This window comes from Chiloscyllium plagiosum, unplaced genomic scaffold, assembly GCF_037043375.1.
Source record: "Chiloscyllium plagiosum isolate Xiang-an unplaced genomic scaffold, Cpla_swu_hap1 HiC_scaffold_21, whole genome shotgun sequence".
Taxonomy (NCBI): Eukaryota; Metazoa; Chordata; class Chondrichthyes; order Orectolobiformes; family Hemiscylliidae; genus Chiloscyllium; species Chiloscyllium plagiosum.
The window spans coordinates 29,867,019-29,881,154 of NW_028270159.1; the positions used below are offsets into that span (position 1 = coordinate 29,867,019).

The 14,136-nt window shown below is 36.7% G+C and overlaps 1 protein-coding gene across 2 annotated transcripts; it reads left to right on the forward strand.

Annotated features, from left to right (window-relative positions):
• Positions 1–11: 11 nt before the first annotated feature.
• Positions 12–12,989, forward strand: LOC122564810 (uncharacterized). Of its 2 annotated transcripts, XM_043720087.2 has the most exons (8): positions 12–111; positions 481–690; positions 2,099–2,231; positions 2,547–2,659; positions 4,559–4,658; positions 5,061–5,185; positions 6,832–7,068; positions 10,740–12,989. In XM_043720087.2, exons 2-8 carry the CDS (start codon positions 594–596, stop codon positions 10,844–10,846), a joined length of 912 nt encoding a protein of 303 aa, XP_043576022.1. In that variant the 5' UTR covers positions 12–111; positions 481–593; the 3' UTR covers positions 10,847–12,989. The 2 variants fall into 2 exon arrangements, with proteins under 2 accessions (XP_043576022.1, XP_043576027.1); XM_043720092.2 differs by lacking the exon at positions 12–111 and having other exon boundaries at positions 539–690; positions 2,076–2,231.
• The last annotated feature ends 1,147 nt before the right edge of the window (positions 12,990–14,136 follow it).

Consider the following 14,136-nt stretch of genomic DNA (forward strand, 5'->3'; position numbering starts at 1 on the left):
ATGTAATCAGTCGGCGACGGAGGGTGGTTGATGTAATCAGTGGGCGACACTGCCTAGTTGCAGTTGTTGTTGTAATGGCTGAGTGGCGGTGAAGGTGTTTGTGATCGTGCGGTGGGTATCCACATTCTTTTCGGACTTCTTTAATAAAACAGGATTAGAAACGGTTCTTCGAATTTGCATATTTGAAAAAGGGAAAAGGCAATGTGTGTCATTGATATGACGGAGTTATTGCAGCTTGTCTCCATCACAAACATTCAGGAGCTGGGAGTTTGTCTTTCTCCCACCCCCTGATACCTGCTGAGAATCCCCAACCTTTCTGTTCTTTCCCCACAAGCTGTAAGTTCAGTGATTGTTATCAAGGGAAACATAGCAGCAAATGTAACGGTCTATCAATCAGTGGTGAGATCAATGAGCAAATAATCTGTTTCCAGTTGTTTCAGATGAGATGGAATTAATAATTTGATAATGTTTTTGTGACAGCACTCTGAAATCGAAGAAGGCATCTATAACAAATTTCCACAACGCAGGACAGGACCACTCGGATGGCGAACTTCACACTCTGGTTTTCTTAGCTTGTATTTGAAATGATTTAAATGGAGGACCAATATTTGGAGCAGCAGAATACACTAGGTGAAAGGCTTTATAATGCCATCTTCCCACGATATCCCAAAATGGCTATAAAACTTACAGGTACAGTTGTTTTACTCCTATACTGGACTAGTAGAAAGAGAGGACTGCAGATGCTGGAGATCAGAGTCAAAAAGTGTCGTGCTGGAAAAGCACAGCAGGCCAGGCAGCATCCGAGGAGCAGGAGAATCTACGTTTCGGGCATAAGCCCTTCATCAGAAATTCCAGCGCCACACTTCTCTACTTTTATACTGGGCTATTGCATAGGCTCTGGGGATCCTGAGTATAGTTTGGAGAAATGACATATCATATGCAAAATGTTAAAGTTTTTGAGTGGTACCATTAACAGCAGGAAAGGAATCAGAATAATTTTTTATTTTTAGATGACGGTTAGTAGGTAAGCTATGTATATTCATGTAAGTAAAGTGATTAGAATGAAATCAGAAGACTAAATATAACTTATGGGAAATTTCCAGTGGCTATGTAGATAAATCAATTAGCTATTAGAATTTAAAAGAATATCATGGCATGTTATATTGTCAGATGACAGATTAAAAATCAAATTATATAGTTGTGAACAGCGTTACTAAATCATAGCTCTTGAGATGACAGGGGCCAGTATGATCATTATTGGAAATATAAATTTGATGGAAAGGTAGGAAATTGGTAACAAAGATTAAATAATTTCAGATTGAAAGATATCGGTTAATCTAGCATCGTTGCCATAGTGGAAAGAAGTTCTAAACTTATACCACATTTTGCATACACAAGTGTTTCCTAATTTCAGTCTTGAAAGCTCTCGTTCTAAGTTTAGACTATCCTCGACACATAAATGCCCAAACTAGCAAGATAGGTTCTTTCTTTCTTCTAATACCTTTAACATTTTGATTAAGCGAACCCTTCTAATCTTCTGAATTCCAGGGAATACATCCCTAGTTTTTGTTTTAGAAGGAAAATTCTGAAGTTGTCTTTAGTTTTAAAATTATGTAGAGGTTTAAACAAATTGATTCAAGTACTTAGCCACTCGGACAGAGGGCTAATGTACAAGGACCATGTTAAAAATGAGGAAGTTGGAATGAAAAGATGTTTGGTTCACTTTACAAATGTTATTGTGAGAGGCCATTGAAATGAATAGTATAACATTAGTCAAAAGATAATTAAATGCTTAGGACTAAGGGATTTGAAGAGTCAGTCAAAAGAGGTTCAGAAAATGAGCAAAATAACTGTCAGATTTGTGTGAAATTTATAACAGATTCATTTCACAATTTTAATCATTTAATTATCGTCTTGGAAAATTCCTGTTCAATGTAAAACAAAGTACTGTACTATTAATCTTATGAGTAATATATGATTATCAAACTAAATTGAACTGACAGCTGTAAATATCTAATTTAACTGCACGAAAATGCCATAAATTATGGATGTATTTTACTTAAAAAGCACAACAGTCTTTGTTTTGAGCCTCCTACAGGAATGCTCCTGGAGCTCCCAGTTCCTGTGCTGGATCAGATGATACAGGATGACAAGTTACTGTCTGCTGGACTTCAAAAAGCATTCAACACACTCCAGAATTCTACAGAGAAATGTCAAAGCATAAATAAATGGCATGTGAACATTTTGGTCACAGTATAGCATTACTTTTAATTATTTTCATTGTAAACTGAATTAGACAACACACTTATTTCAGCTTTAATAGACCTTGGTAACCTTTTGAATATTATTTTAATGTCAGAGTGTGAGATAGATTTATAGCAATATCCTTTTTCTGGCTGCCAGGTTGGGGGTACTGTTCAATGCTGGAATGACTTTTTTAAAAAAATTAGAATTTGTGTAATCTTAAATTTAATGTAGCCCATTAAGCTCAAAATGGCAAATGTTTTCTGTCCGTACTAGTGTTAATTTTGATGTTTGACTTCCAGTCTTCTTAGAGGCGAGCAAGATGATACAGATTCTGATTCCACTGATTCATTAGGTGATCAACTGTATGACCTCGTGGACATTCATAATACTGGACACAGTGAAAAAATAACAGGTACGTTAGTGTCATCTTGAAAGATTGCCATCTTTAGAAACATTTTTATTGGTGAAGTCATAACTTTGTTGAGATTTACCTTTGCACACAATTAGAGGTTAACATCAGTCCATGACACGATTTCAGCTCACACTTTGTTCTGGAATTTAGCAGTGATGGTTTCTCACTGTGGCAAAGACATGTATAGGAAATGTTCTCCACAGTAGTTCAGTTGCCAGCACTTTTCTCTGAGTTGAGCCTTCAAGCCCCACTGCAGAGACTTGTTTTCAGAAACCTAGACTGACACTCAAACGTGAGTGTGCTGCACTGTCAGAGGTCCTGGTCTTCGGGTGAGACACTTAACAGAGGTCCTGCCTGCTGTTCCAGATTGATGTAAAAGATCCTGTGGCACTGTTTTGAAGACGAGGAGGGGAATTCTCCCCAATGTCTTGATGAATATTTACCTTTTACCCAACACCAGAAAAGCAAAAGATCTGGCCGTTGTCATTTATTTATGTGAGTTTTCTATTTGTGAGAGTTTTTGTCTGCAGTTGGCTTGTCTTTCTACATTACAAAAGTGACCAACGTGTAAATCATTTTCTGACAATGAAGAGCTATGAGACATCTTGAGGTTGTGAAAGATGCTATATAAATGCAGGTCTGTTAGACTGGCAGTATACTGCTCAGGCCAAATGGACCAGTGTCACTTTCTTGTTCGTCACTTTCATAACGTTTGAAGTTATTGGGGATTTAGTTATTCTAGCCTTCCTTACTGAAGATCAAATTGGACCATGAAGCAAAAGCAAATTGTCTTGATTTTATGAGATACTGATGTTAAAGTTAGCAGTTTATGAATACTTACTGCACTCCAATTTTCAGCAAAATATGACATTATTTGCAAGTCTTTGCTTGGACATCAGCATGATTTAAGAACCATTCAGTTTGTAACTTTATAAACACAAGTTTTTTCTTGTCATGACTTTCACAACCGCAGGACATCTCAAAGTACTATGGAATCACCTTTTTGGTGTAGGAAAGCCTAGCATACAGAGAAATTAGATGTGAATAAGTAGCCTTTGATTTAAGGATAAAATATTGAAGAAGACATTGGAAGAGTTCCTTCATGACTTAAATACCTTAAGATTTCTAAGTGTGTCTGAGAGTGCAGACAGAACTCCAGTTTAATGACTCATCTGAATCACCTCCAAGTGAGGGCCTTGAATCCACAACTTTCTGACTCAGGGTAAGAATGCTACCATTGATATCTTAGCCAGTATTAAACTCATCACCCTTCTTCCAAAAGGATTGTGATATAGCCTGGTGGCATAAATATTATTTAGTAACATCCAATCTCTGGTTACTGAATTGATTCTATTTCCATTGAAATACTGTTTACATCTCATCTTTCAAAATTAACATTTGTATAAATTTTCTTTCAATGATCCAGTAATTCTGAATAAGAAAAGAGATTAACTCTTTGGGAAAAAAAGTTGTCCAAACATAAAAATAAATAACAAATGATGAACACTAACAAAACTCTTTCAAGAAGAAGAGATATTAAGAAAGATAATAATTAATTTGTTAAACAATCATGTTTGAACAACTTTTCTGGTGAAGGGATCAACCAAATTCTCAAAGATTATGTTATCAGGGAACAAATCTATTCAACACTAGCATTGACAGACTACTAAAATGAAGTAGATGTTAAGGAATAGTTAGAAGCTCATATTTTTAACATAACTTTGTCACCTTCATGAATGAAAGTGGAATTATAATATGCAATTTTGAATAGAGTAAATATATACTTTGATACATCCTTTTTATAGGGAGATGGTTGCAAAAGCAGTTGAATAGGATGGTTAAATACAAATTGAAATACCTCTAATTATACTGCATGCTGGTTTTCTTGTGCCTAACCAGGTATGTTACTGGAAATGGGCCGTAAGGAAGTAAAGAAATTGGTCAATGACTTGGATATGTTGGAACAAAAGATTCACATTGCACAAGAAGCACTGGAGCTGTACGTATGCGTGATTTATTTAAGTGCAAAAAATGTTTAGAATACTTTTACACAATGGCTTTCAGTTTAGCAATTGACAAAATTCAAGTGTTGATGAATCAATTGCATGTTCCCATATAAAATGACAGAAAGAAACTGACTGCCACATGAGTTGCCAATTTAGGAAGAGAAGTAATAAATTATTTGAGCTAATAGTTAGCAAGGGTCTGAAGCTAAAGTTTGCTTTTCAAATGCTTGGAATTGTTGGTACATAAGAGTAGTTAAAGAAATGGACCACAGTATAAATATTTTATAACATAAAATGGGCTTGTTAATATGAAGAGACTTTGACAAATATCTTGCACAAACGCTGTAGGTACCTTCATTCAGAAGGTCAAAGCTTTTCACTTTTTTTTAAATTAGAAAAATGCCTAATGAGAGGAAGATGTCCAACAATTCAGATTTTGATGATGTGAAAGAGAACCTGGGAGAGAAGATTTTTGAACAGGTAGAAAAAATCGATCCACAGAACTGTGCTTACATCACTGGTGAGGAGAATCTTGAATTCTTTGAAGATGTGAATCAATTTTTGAGAAATGACAAATCTGTTGGGCAACAGGAAACCAATCCTAATGGTTGGCATCTCCAAAATGAACAGGCTGTCATTGCCAGGAGTTATAAAAACTTGAAATCTTATTTTTTAATCAATCATGAATTTTTCACCCAGATTAGGAATTATTAATGTCACTTCTTAAAATCAAATCCTACCTTTTGTAAATAACGTTACTTTCCAATATTGTTATTCTTGGTCAGTTCAATTTGGCTTTTAGGTGTTTGAAAGATGGTAATGACTTGAGAGAGGGCAACACATTAGAAAATTTAACCTACAATTCACTCGTATCTTTTGTCGTAGATAGGCCCACAACACTTTTATCTCTTCCATTAGGGTCACAACATGACAACCTCTACACAGTCTGTGGGTTAAGTTGATAACTCACTAGATGGGAACTTGAAAGTAACACTTGGAACTTTGGTGTGAACTGGTTTTTAAAATAGGTCCATCTGGTATCCTGAACAGTAAGTGATCAAGACCTCGATTTGAGATGTTTTAAAGTAACAAATTTACTGACTTTGACAAATTGGTTTTTGTATTGTGAAAATCTCCCCAGCACATTTGTTCAGCTATGAGAATTGCAGTATGATGACACCTAGGATTCTGGAGGAATTTTTTGGTGTTAAATTTAAGGAATTCATAGTGGAAACAAGATTGTTAAGACAATGCTGCACCCCAGATATCTATAACTTGCTTTATAATTGTACTTACTAAGTAGGATTGTGCTGTGTCTGTGGCAGAACATAAACAGTACAATCACCCTGATATTTATGCTTTTGGTCTGTATGATTTGGCCAGTGCTGAATATCATGGTACAGAGGAACCTTGATTATCCGGCATTTGATTAATTGAATTTTGGATTATCCGAACAAGATTGCTCCTGATGCTTGGCTAACTGTTATCTGGCATTCCATTATCTAGCATTCAATTAACCGGACCGAAATACTCTCCTGCCCATGTTCTTCGGATAATTGACATTCCTCTGTGTTGTCTAGTTGGCATATCAATAATAAATCGGACATAGTTTGAGATAACATTGTTTCAAAGAAACATCAATACCTGACTAAATGAGGCACATAGCTAGTGCTTTTGCATAAATTGTGACTTGTTTAGATTGTAAAACTAATCAAAATTATGATATGAAAACATGACAATGATATGAAAATTAATTATAGGAAATGCTAACATTGTGTATTTGAATGGAAAATATTTTAAAACATTTTTTGTAACAAACAGCTTTAAATGAAAATTAGTGAAGCACAGATGTAGTGTAACTGGACTTAATTATTTGGCAATGTTCTTGATGTTGGAACAAAAAGAGCCTGTAGGAAATGTTATTGGAGGCTGACAGTAGATTTTAGATAGTTGAAGTTTGATTGTCAGCTTTGATTTTCATTTTAAGTTACATACTACCTGTCTTTGGCTCTGCAAAATATTTTTAGAGTACTTTGTTGCAGCTATGTTGCAGCTATCCCATTAATATTGGGATGCTATTTACTATTTTACAGTTTACATCTTCTAAATTCTCTACATTAAATGGATCTAATGTGACAAGGAACATCATGCCTTTTCTGGTTTTAGGAATGCTACTGGAACTAGAACCTTCAGCCATTCAGGTGCTGCTAACTGACAGATTAGCATTACATGCTGCTGTTCAAAAAGCACAGGCAGTTCTCTCGCAGTCAGCTACTCAGATTCCGGAATTGGTCAACAGTGAAGATGGAAGTGACCTGGACAGTGAAACTGAACAGTTAGGGGAAGAATTATATTGTTATATCAACAAAACAAAATACAGTGAACATGCAAGCAGGATAACAGGTATGTGTATTATTTACAGTGTTATATTCTCTATACTTCTTTTCTTTGTTTTGGATATCTTTGACATTCTGTTGCAGTTTTGATGGAGTGCTGGACTGAGACCCTAAACTGAAGCCATGCCTGTTCCTTTGGGAGGATGAGCAGGGGAATTTTCCCTTCAGTCCTAGCCAATATTTACCCCTCACCCAACATGACTAACAGATTATCTGGTCATTACCAAAATACTTTGAAATTTGACAAACTAATTGGCACTAAACTGAAGCAGGGATTTCTTGTTCTGTGTGTTGAGTTCTGTATTCGATTTCTACAGATTGGTCATGCTTTCTTCACTGGACAGGAACCCAAAGGCTGGACTACTGAACCACTCAGTTTTCTGGCTGGTGATTAGTCTGTTGAGCTGCCAATTTAACCAACTACTTTTGTCCTCTAGAGCTGTTCTGCATGAAGGATCCTGCATTTCTAAACACTGACAATTAAGACGTCTGACATTTGAAATGAGGATTCTGAAATTATTGCATTTCTTAGCAAGCTGCTATAGTGTGGTTCACTGAACACGAGTGTTGGGTGATTCCTGGTAACTAATTGTTCCTGATTTGAAGTTAACAGCAGCAACAACAATGTTTTCAGTGTTTGTAAAACAATAAAGATCCTAAGGCACGTCTTAGGTGATTTGACACCGAGCCACACAGGAAATAATAGGATGGATCAATAAAAGCTTATGAAATAGTCAGATTTAATGAGCATTTTATAGGCAGGAAGAGAAGTGGAGTTGCTGAATGATAAAAGAAGGAAATTCCTTGGGTTGTAACCTTGACAGATGAAGGCACAGCTATGAATGATAGGACAGTTCAAATCATAGATGAGGCAAGTGATATCACGAGATATCGTACTGGTGTTTAAAAGCGTCCATGTGTTGCATTAGGCAGCAAAGGACATTCAGAGATTTATAAAGTTTAATTCTGATTTTATAGTTTAGCACAAACACCAGTTTCCACCTTCCCCATCTGGACCTATTCCCTGACCAAAACTTAACTTTCCACTTGGGTAGAACCCATCTCTTAAATACAAAATCCAATGAGCATCACCAATCTAAATCTCGAGCTGTTCTGTATGAAGGGTCGTGCATTTCTAACACTGACCGTTGAGACATTTGAAACTAGAATGAGTATTCTGAAGTTATGGCATTGCTTATCAAGCTGCTGTAGTGTGGGTCAGTGGGTTATGGGCGGTTGATGTCTTGGTGTAATCTGGAACACAGACCTCTGTGAATGACAGTGGCTTCCTTAAGCAGAAGTCAGCACATCAGCACACCAATTGGCGTGCATGTAACCTCCCAGTTGTTGCATGACTGTGCAGTGTAGAGGGAAGGCTGGTTGCATTTAGAAGGAATAACTGTTTGCCTGAACATTTCAGCAGCAAATAGAGGCAGAAACAAGTTAGGGCAATGTTCTGGATATGGACTTTGATAATCTTCTTGATGCTGTGAATGTGATCTTGAAACCAACTCCCAACCATATTAATGATATAAATGCAGAAAATGCTGAATAATCTTAGCAGGTCTGATAGCATCTGTAAAGAGAGAAACAGAGTGAATGTTGTGGTCCTGTTCGCCGAGCTGGAAGTTTTTGTTGCAAACGTTTCGTCCCCTGGCTAGGCAACATCATCAGTGCTTGGGAGCCTCCTGCGAAGCGCTTCTTTGATGTTTCCTCCGGTGTTTATAGTGGTCTGTCCCCGCCGCTTCCGGTTGTCAGTTTCAGCTGTCCGCTGTAGTGGTTGGTATATTGGGTCCAGGTCGATGTGTTTGTTGATGGAGTTTGTGGATGAATGCTATGCCTCTAGGAATTCCCTGGCCGTTCTCTGTCTGGCTTGCCCTATGATAGTAGTGTTGTCCCAGTCGAATTCATGTTGCTTGTTGTCTGCGTGTGTGGCTACTAAGGATAGCTGGTCGTGTCGTTTCGTGGCTAGTTGATGTTCATGTATGCGGATTGTTAGCTGTCTTCCTGTTTGTCCTATATAGTGTTTAGTGCAGTCCTTGCATGGTATTTTGTACACTACATTAGTTTTGCTCATGTTGGGTATCGGGTCCTTCGTTCTGGTGAGTTGTTGTCTGAGCGTGGCTGTTGGTTTGTGTGCCGTTATGAATCCTAGGGCATGCTCAACAGACTAATCATAGGGCAAGCCAGACAGAGAACAGCCAGGGAATTCCTAGAGGCATGGCATTCATCCACAAACTCCATCAACAAACACATCGACCTGGACCCAATATACCAATCACTACAGCGGACAGCTGAAACTGACAACCGGAAGCAGCAGGGACAGACCACTATAAACACCGGAGGAAACATCAAAGAAGCGCTTCACAGGAGGCTCCCAAGCACTGAGGATGTTGCCTAGCCAGGGGACGAAACGTTTGCAACAAAAACTTCCAGCTCGGCGAACAGAACCACAACAACGAGCATCCGAGCTACAAATCTTCGCACAAACTTTGAAAACAGTGAATGTTTTGAGTCTGATATGATAATATAATACCTGGGTTGTAAATAGCTTGGTACGAAGACATTGAAAAATCTTCTTCATTGCATGTCTTAGCACATCCACTTTCATGGACTGATTTAATAAATAGAAGCTCCATTCTGGATATAGGCTTTGTCGTAATCACATTCCCAGAAGTTTGTGCTGCAGTCCTATTGTGAGTTTCTTGGCTTAATATGAATGATTATTTTTTGTTTAGGAAATTCTTCCTGGTTCAAATAGTCAAAAATCTCAAAACGTTAAGTTACTAAAGAAAAGCAGCACCTTAGGTTGGTGGTCATTGTCTTTTGGCTACAAACAACTCTTTCTTGCTGGCTTTACAGTCATGTAGGTACTAGTGAAAACATATTTATCTGCTTATGCCACTATGAAAACAGAAAAGTCCACCACTTAGAGTCATAGAGATGTACAGCATGGAAACAGACCCTTCGGTCCAACCCGTCCATGCCCACCAGATAGTCCCATTTGCCAGCAGTTGGCCCATATTCCTCTAAATTCTTTCTAATCATATACCCATCCAGATGACTTTTAAATGCTGTAATTGTACCAGGCCCACCACTTCCTCTGGCAGCTCATTCCATACATGCACCACCCTCTGTGTGAAAACGTCGCCCCTTAGGTCCCTTTTAAATGTTTCCTCTGTCACCATAAACCCATACCCTCTAGTTCTGGACTCCCCCACCCCAGGGAAAAGACTTTGTCTATTTACCCTATCCATGCCCCTCATGATTTTATAAACGTCTATAAGTAAGTTCACCCCTTAACTTCCAATGTTTCAGGGAAAACAGCCCCTTGATAAATAGCACAGAAATTGTTAGCTTCAGCAGCATACAAAGGAACTGCACAAGTACAAATGACTTTAAACTGTCTTAGTTGATGGGATCACTAAAGTGCTTACCCTCAGCAGCAGTAAAATCTGTGACTTTGTTTACAAAAAACTAATACATGTTTCTCTGGTGTTATGCATGTGTTGTAAATATGTGATAAAATACCCTGGATATTTACCTTTTTCTGATGGTGGTTCTGCAATGTTTACAGTACTTTGGAATCGGGCCATCAAATTAGTATTTTAATGATTTCATTAGAACACGTAGCCTTTGTTAATGGCATTAATACTTTTGCAATTTTTTTTTTTGAAGGAATGTTGCTTGAGATTCCACATAACCACTTAACCGAACTGCTGAAATCACCAGAAGAGTTAAATGAGAAGATTAAAACTGCAGCTTCAGCACTTGAAGATGACTGAAAATATTGTTAGAAATTTAGTAAATCCTGTAATTATTTAGATATTACAATCACAGCCTCAATTTCTATGCTTTATTTTTAATGATGAATAATTTGAGAGATTAGCAAATAACAGAATTATGGCACATAAACTGATTGAATAGTGAAGAGCTTTCAACTGTCTGCATTTCTAGTGCGAGAAGTTGTTTTTAAACTGCAAAGTATTTTTCTTTATCTACAGTGATGCCATGGATTTCCATAGTATGCAGTACCAGTAAAGTGACCTCATAGGTTTGTTTTCCCCATAAACAAACATTTTACTATTTAATGATCAGAGGCAGAGTGACTATATTGCTTCTGAAAGACAATTGGTATAATTTTTGTTTATAAATTAATAATATAACAACATTTACAAAATAATGGAATCTTTTAATCTAATGTATTGGAATTACAAGAAAGCTATACAGAAAACAAGAGTATGTTGCAACAACTTCATGGCTGCACCTTTGATTGGGCATCATACTCCATTTTCTCAAAAAGATTAATCCCTATACAGTAAGATAAAATGTACATTAAAAGAAAATCCAAGGGATTCTTATCCTTTGAAACAGTTCAACTTTTGCTTTCAAATTGGGTATAGAGATATTATTACGTTCTAATCAGTCAAAAATTACCAGAAGCATGAAATTTGACTGACACTTCAGTGATCCTAGATTTTTAAAAATGTAATACAGGAGACATTTTAAATTTAAATTTATTGTTACCACATGCATAATGTGGTTAACACCAGGTATTTGTATAAAAGGTAGGTGGATCAATGCTAGTTCATGGAAAGTTGAGTAAGGGAAGCTGGAAAGTATACTTTCTCGAGGCTGATATTGTTCCAGTCTTGGGGGGTATTTCATCTTTATTTTTCTTTGCTTCGGGTGTTTCTAGCCCACGTAGTCCTTGCAAGTAAGAACACGGTAGCAATTAAAGTCCAGATTGTTTCAAGTGTTCTAGATTATTTCATATCATTCATTTAATCTTTGGAGTGTCATTGACTGCTTCTTGGTGTAAAGTGGGAAGAGGAGGAGACAGCTTGTCAATGTCAAATTCTAATAATGTTCTAAATAAACAATGACACAGTTTCTTAATGCAGGTTATATACTTGGTATATGGAGAATAACTAATTATACTGTTAATTGAATGTGTTATTCTGAAACTGAATATCAAATGAGGAATTAACATTTTTAAAGTAGTTCCTTATCACTTTTCTTGTAATAGACCGGAAATATCAATACGGTAGACTGTCGATCCAATAGCTCAACTGACAGATAGAAAAAGTTATTTATGTTCAAGTTAAATTCATTGTGTTTTTGAGTGTAATATTTCCCTTTGACTGAAGTGACCAAATCAACTAGCTGTGGATTTTCTTGGTTGTAAAATAATTTAAACTGACTGAATTTAAAAATAATGTTGAGCATTGAAATATAGGCTGTGAAAAAATCCAATCACAAATTATAAAATACAGAATTCATCTGAAAATTTTGACCTGCTTTTGAAATTATATTCCAGCTGTGAAAATGAGTATCAATTTAGTGTTTCAAAATATTGGATGAGTTAAATTCCACTATTTAGAGATAAGTGATTAATTTTGCTTTATGAAAATATAAATCCAGCTTTTAAAAGGTTAATTCTAGTTCAAAAAGTGGTATTTTGGAAATAAAAAAAATCCAAAATGCTGGAGAAACTCAATAGATCTGGTAGCATCAATGGAGAGAGGAAGAGTTAACATTTTGAGTCCAATATGACTTCTTTAGAACTCTCCTTCACTCTTCAGAGATACTGCCAGATCTGAGAGTTATTCTGTTTTTATTTCAGATTTCTAGTCTCCATTGTATTTTGCTTTCATTTTGGAAACTCTTGTTAGCTTAAATTGGGACATTTAGGCAATAATGCAATAAACTAATGGTGGCGGTTAAATTAATACATGACAAAGTTTTGAAGAGTAATAATATTAACATAATTGCTAATGTAGTTGAAACATTTTCTCCTTATAAATGAGTTACATTTGTTATTTTGCATTGAAGTGGATTGTGGTTGTTCATACTGTACATTTCAGATAATTGTAAATCAGTGCAAACTGTATTAAATAGATATAAAATATACTGAAAGTGAATGTGTTTATGAGTTATGTTGTCATTGTGGTCTCCCAGCACGCTTTGTTTCTATGTCTGAAAGACAATCTGTTTTAGAACTAGATCAGGACTTTGTTTTTGTGAGAACAAAATCCACTTGTTAAACTGAGAGGAGAAAAACTGTTAATGTTTTGAGTCCAGTCACCCTTTGTCAGAATGGAACACGTCAGTGTTTTACTCTCCAATCTTCTTGGACCTCACAATGATACAAAAATATCAGCCAGGGCCCCTGTAATTTCTTCTCTAGTCTCCTGCAGAGTTCTTGGATATATCTGGTCAGGACGAGGAGATTTAGCTCCCTTCATACATTTTAATAGATTCACCGCCTCCTCTACTGTGATATGGACTGTCCCCAAGATATAACCACTAACTTCTCCAGTCTTCATGTCTTTCTCCACGATAAACACACGGAGACCCTCTTGAGGAGTACTATTTACTCTCAAGTGTATTAAAGGAAAAAGAACTAAAGATTTGGATTCACCCTGATATTCTAAGCCAAGGCTATCTCATGCCCCTTTTCTTGCCCTCCCAATTCCTTCCTTACTCTCTATATACCTCCAGGGATTCCCTTGATCCCAGTGACTGTACCTGACCCATACCTCCTTTATTCTGGTCAAAGCCTCGAGATCTCTTGTAATCCAGGGTTCCCTATTCCTGTCAATCTTGCCTTCACACTCAGGTAGATCTTGAACTCTGGCTATCTCACTTCTAAAGGCTTCCGACTTGCCAGAGGTCCCTTTGCCCACAAACAAACTACTCCAATTAACCCCTGTAAGTTCCTGTCTAATTCCATCAAAATTTGCCTTGCCCCAATTTAGACCTTGAACCAATGGACCAATTTTGTCCCTCTCCAAAACTAATTTTAAAATTAATAGAACTATGGTCACTGGTCCAAAAATGCTCCCCCATTATTCTATATATTTGCTTCCACAGTACTGTACCTTATAATTTAAAAATATGGACGAGTGAACATTCTAATCACAATGGGTGATTAGGTACACAGACTTTCACAAAGTGACCTTTCCAATGGTACTTTTTAACTATACTCCAGAATTAATAAGTAACGCATTGCAAAATATCTCAAGTTTGAATGGAATTTTGTTTGAACAAAAAAATGGCTGGACACATTCAG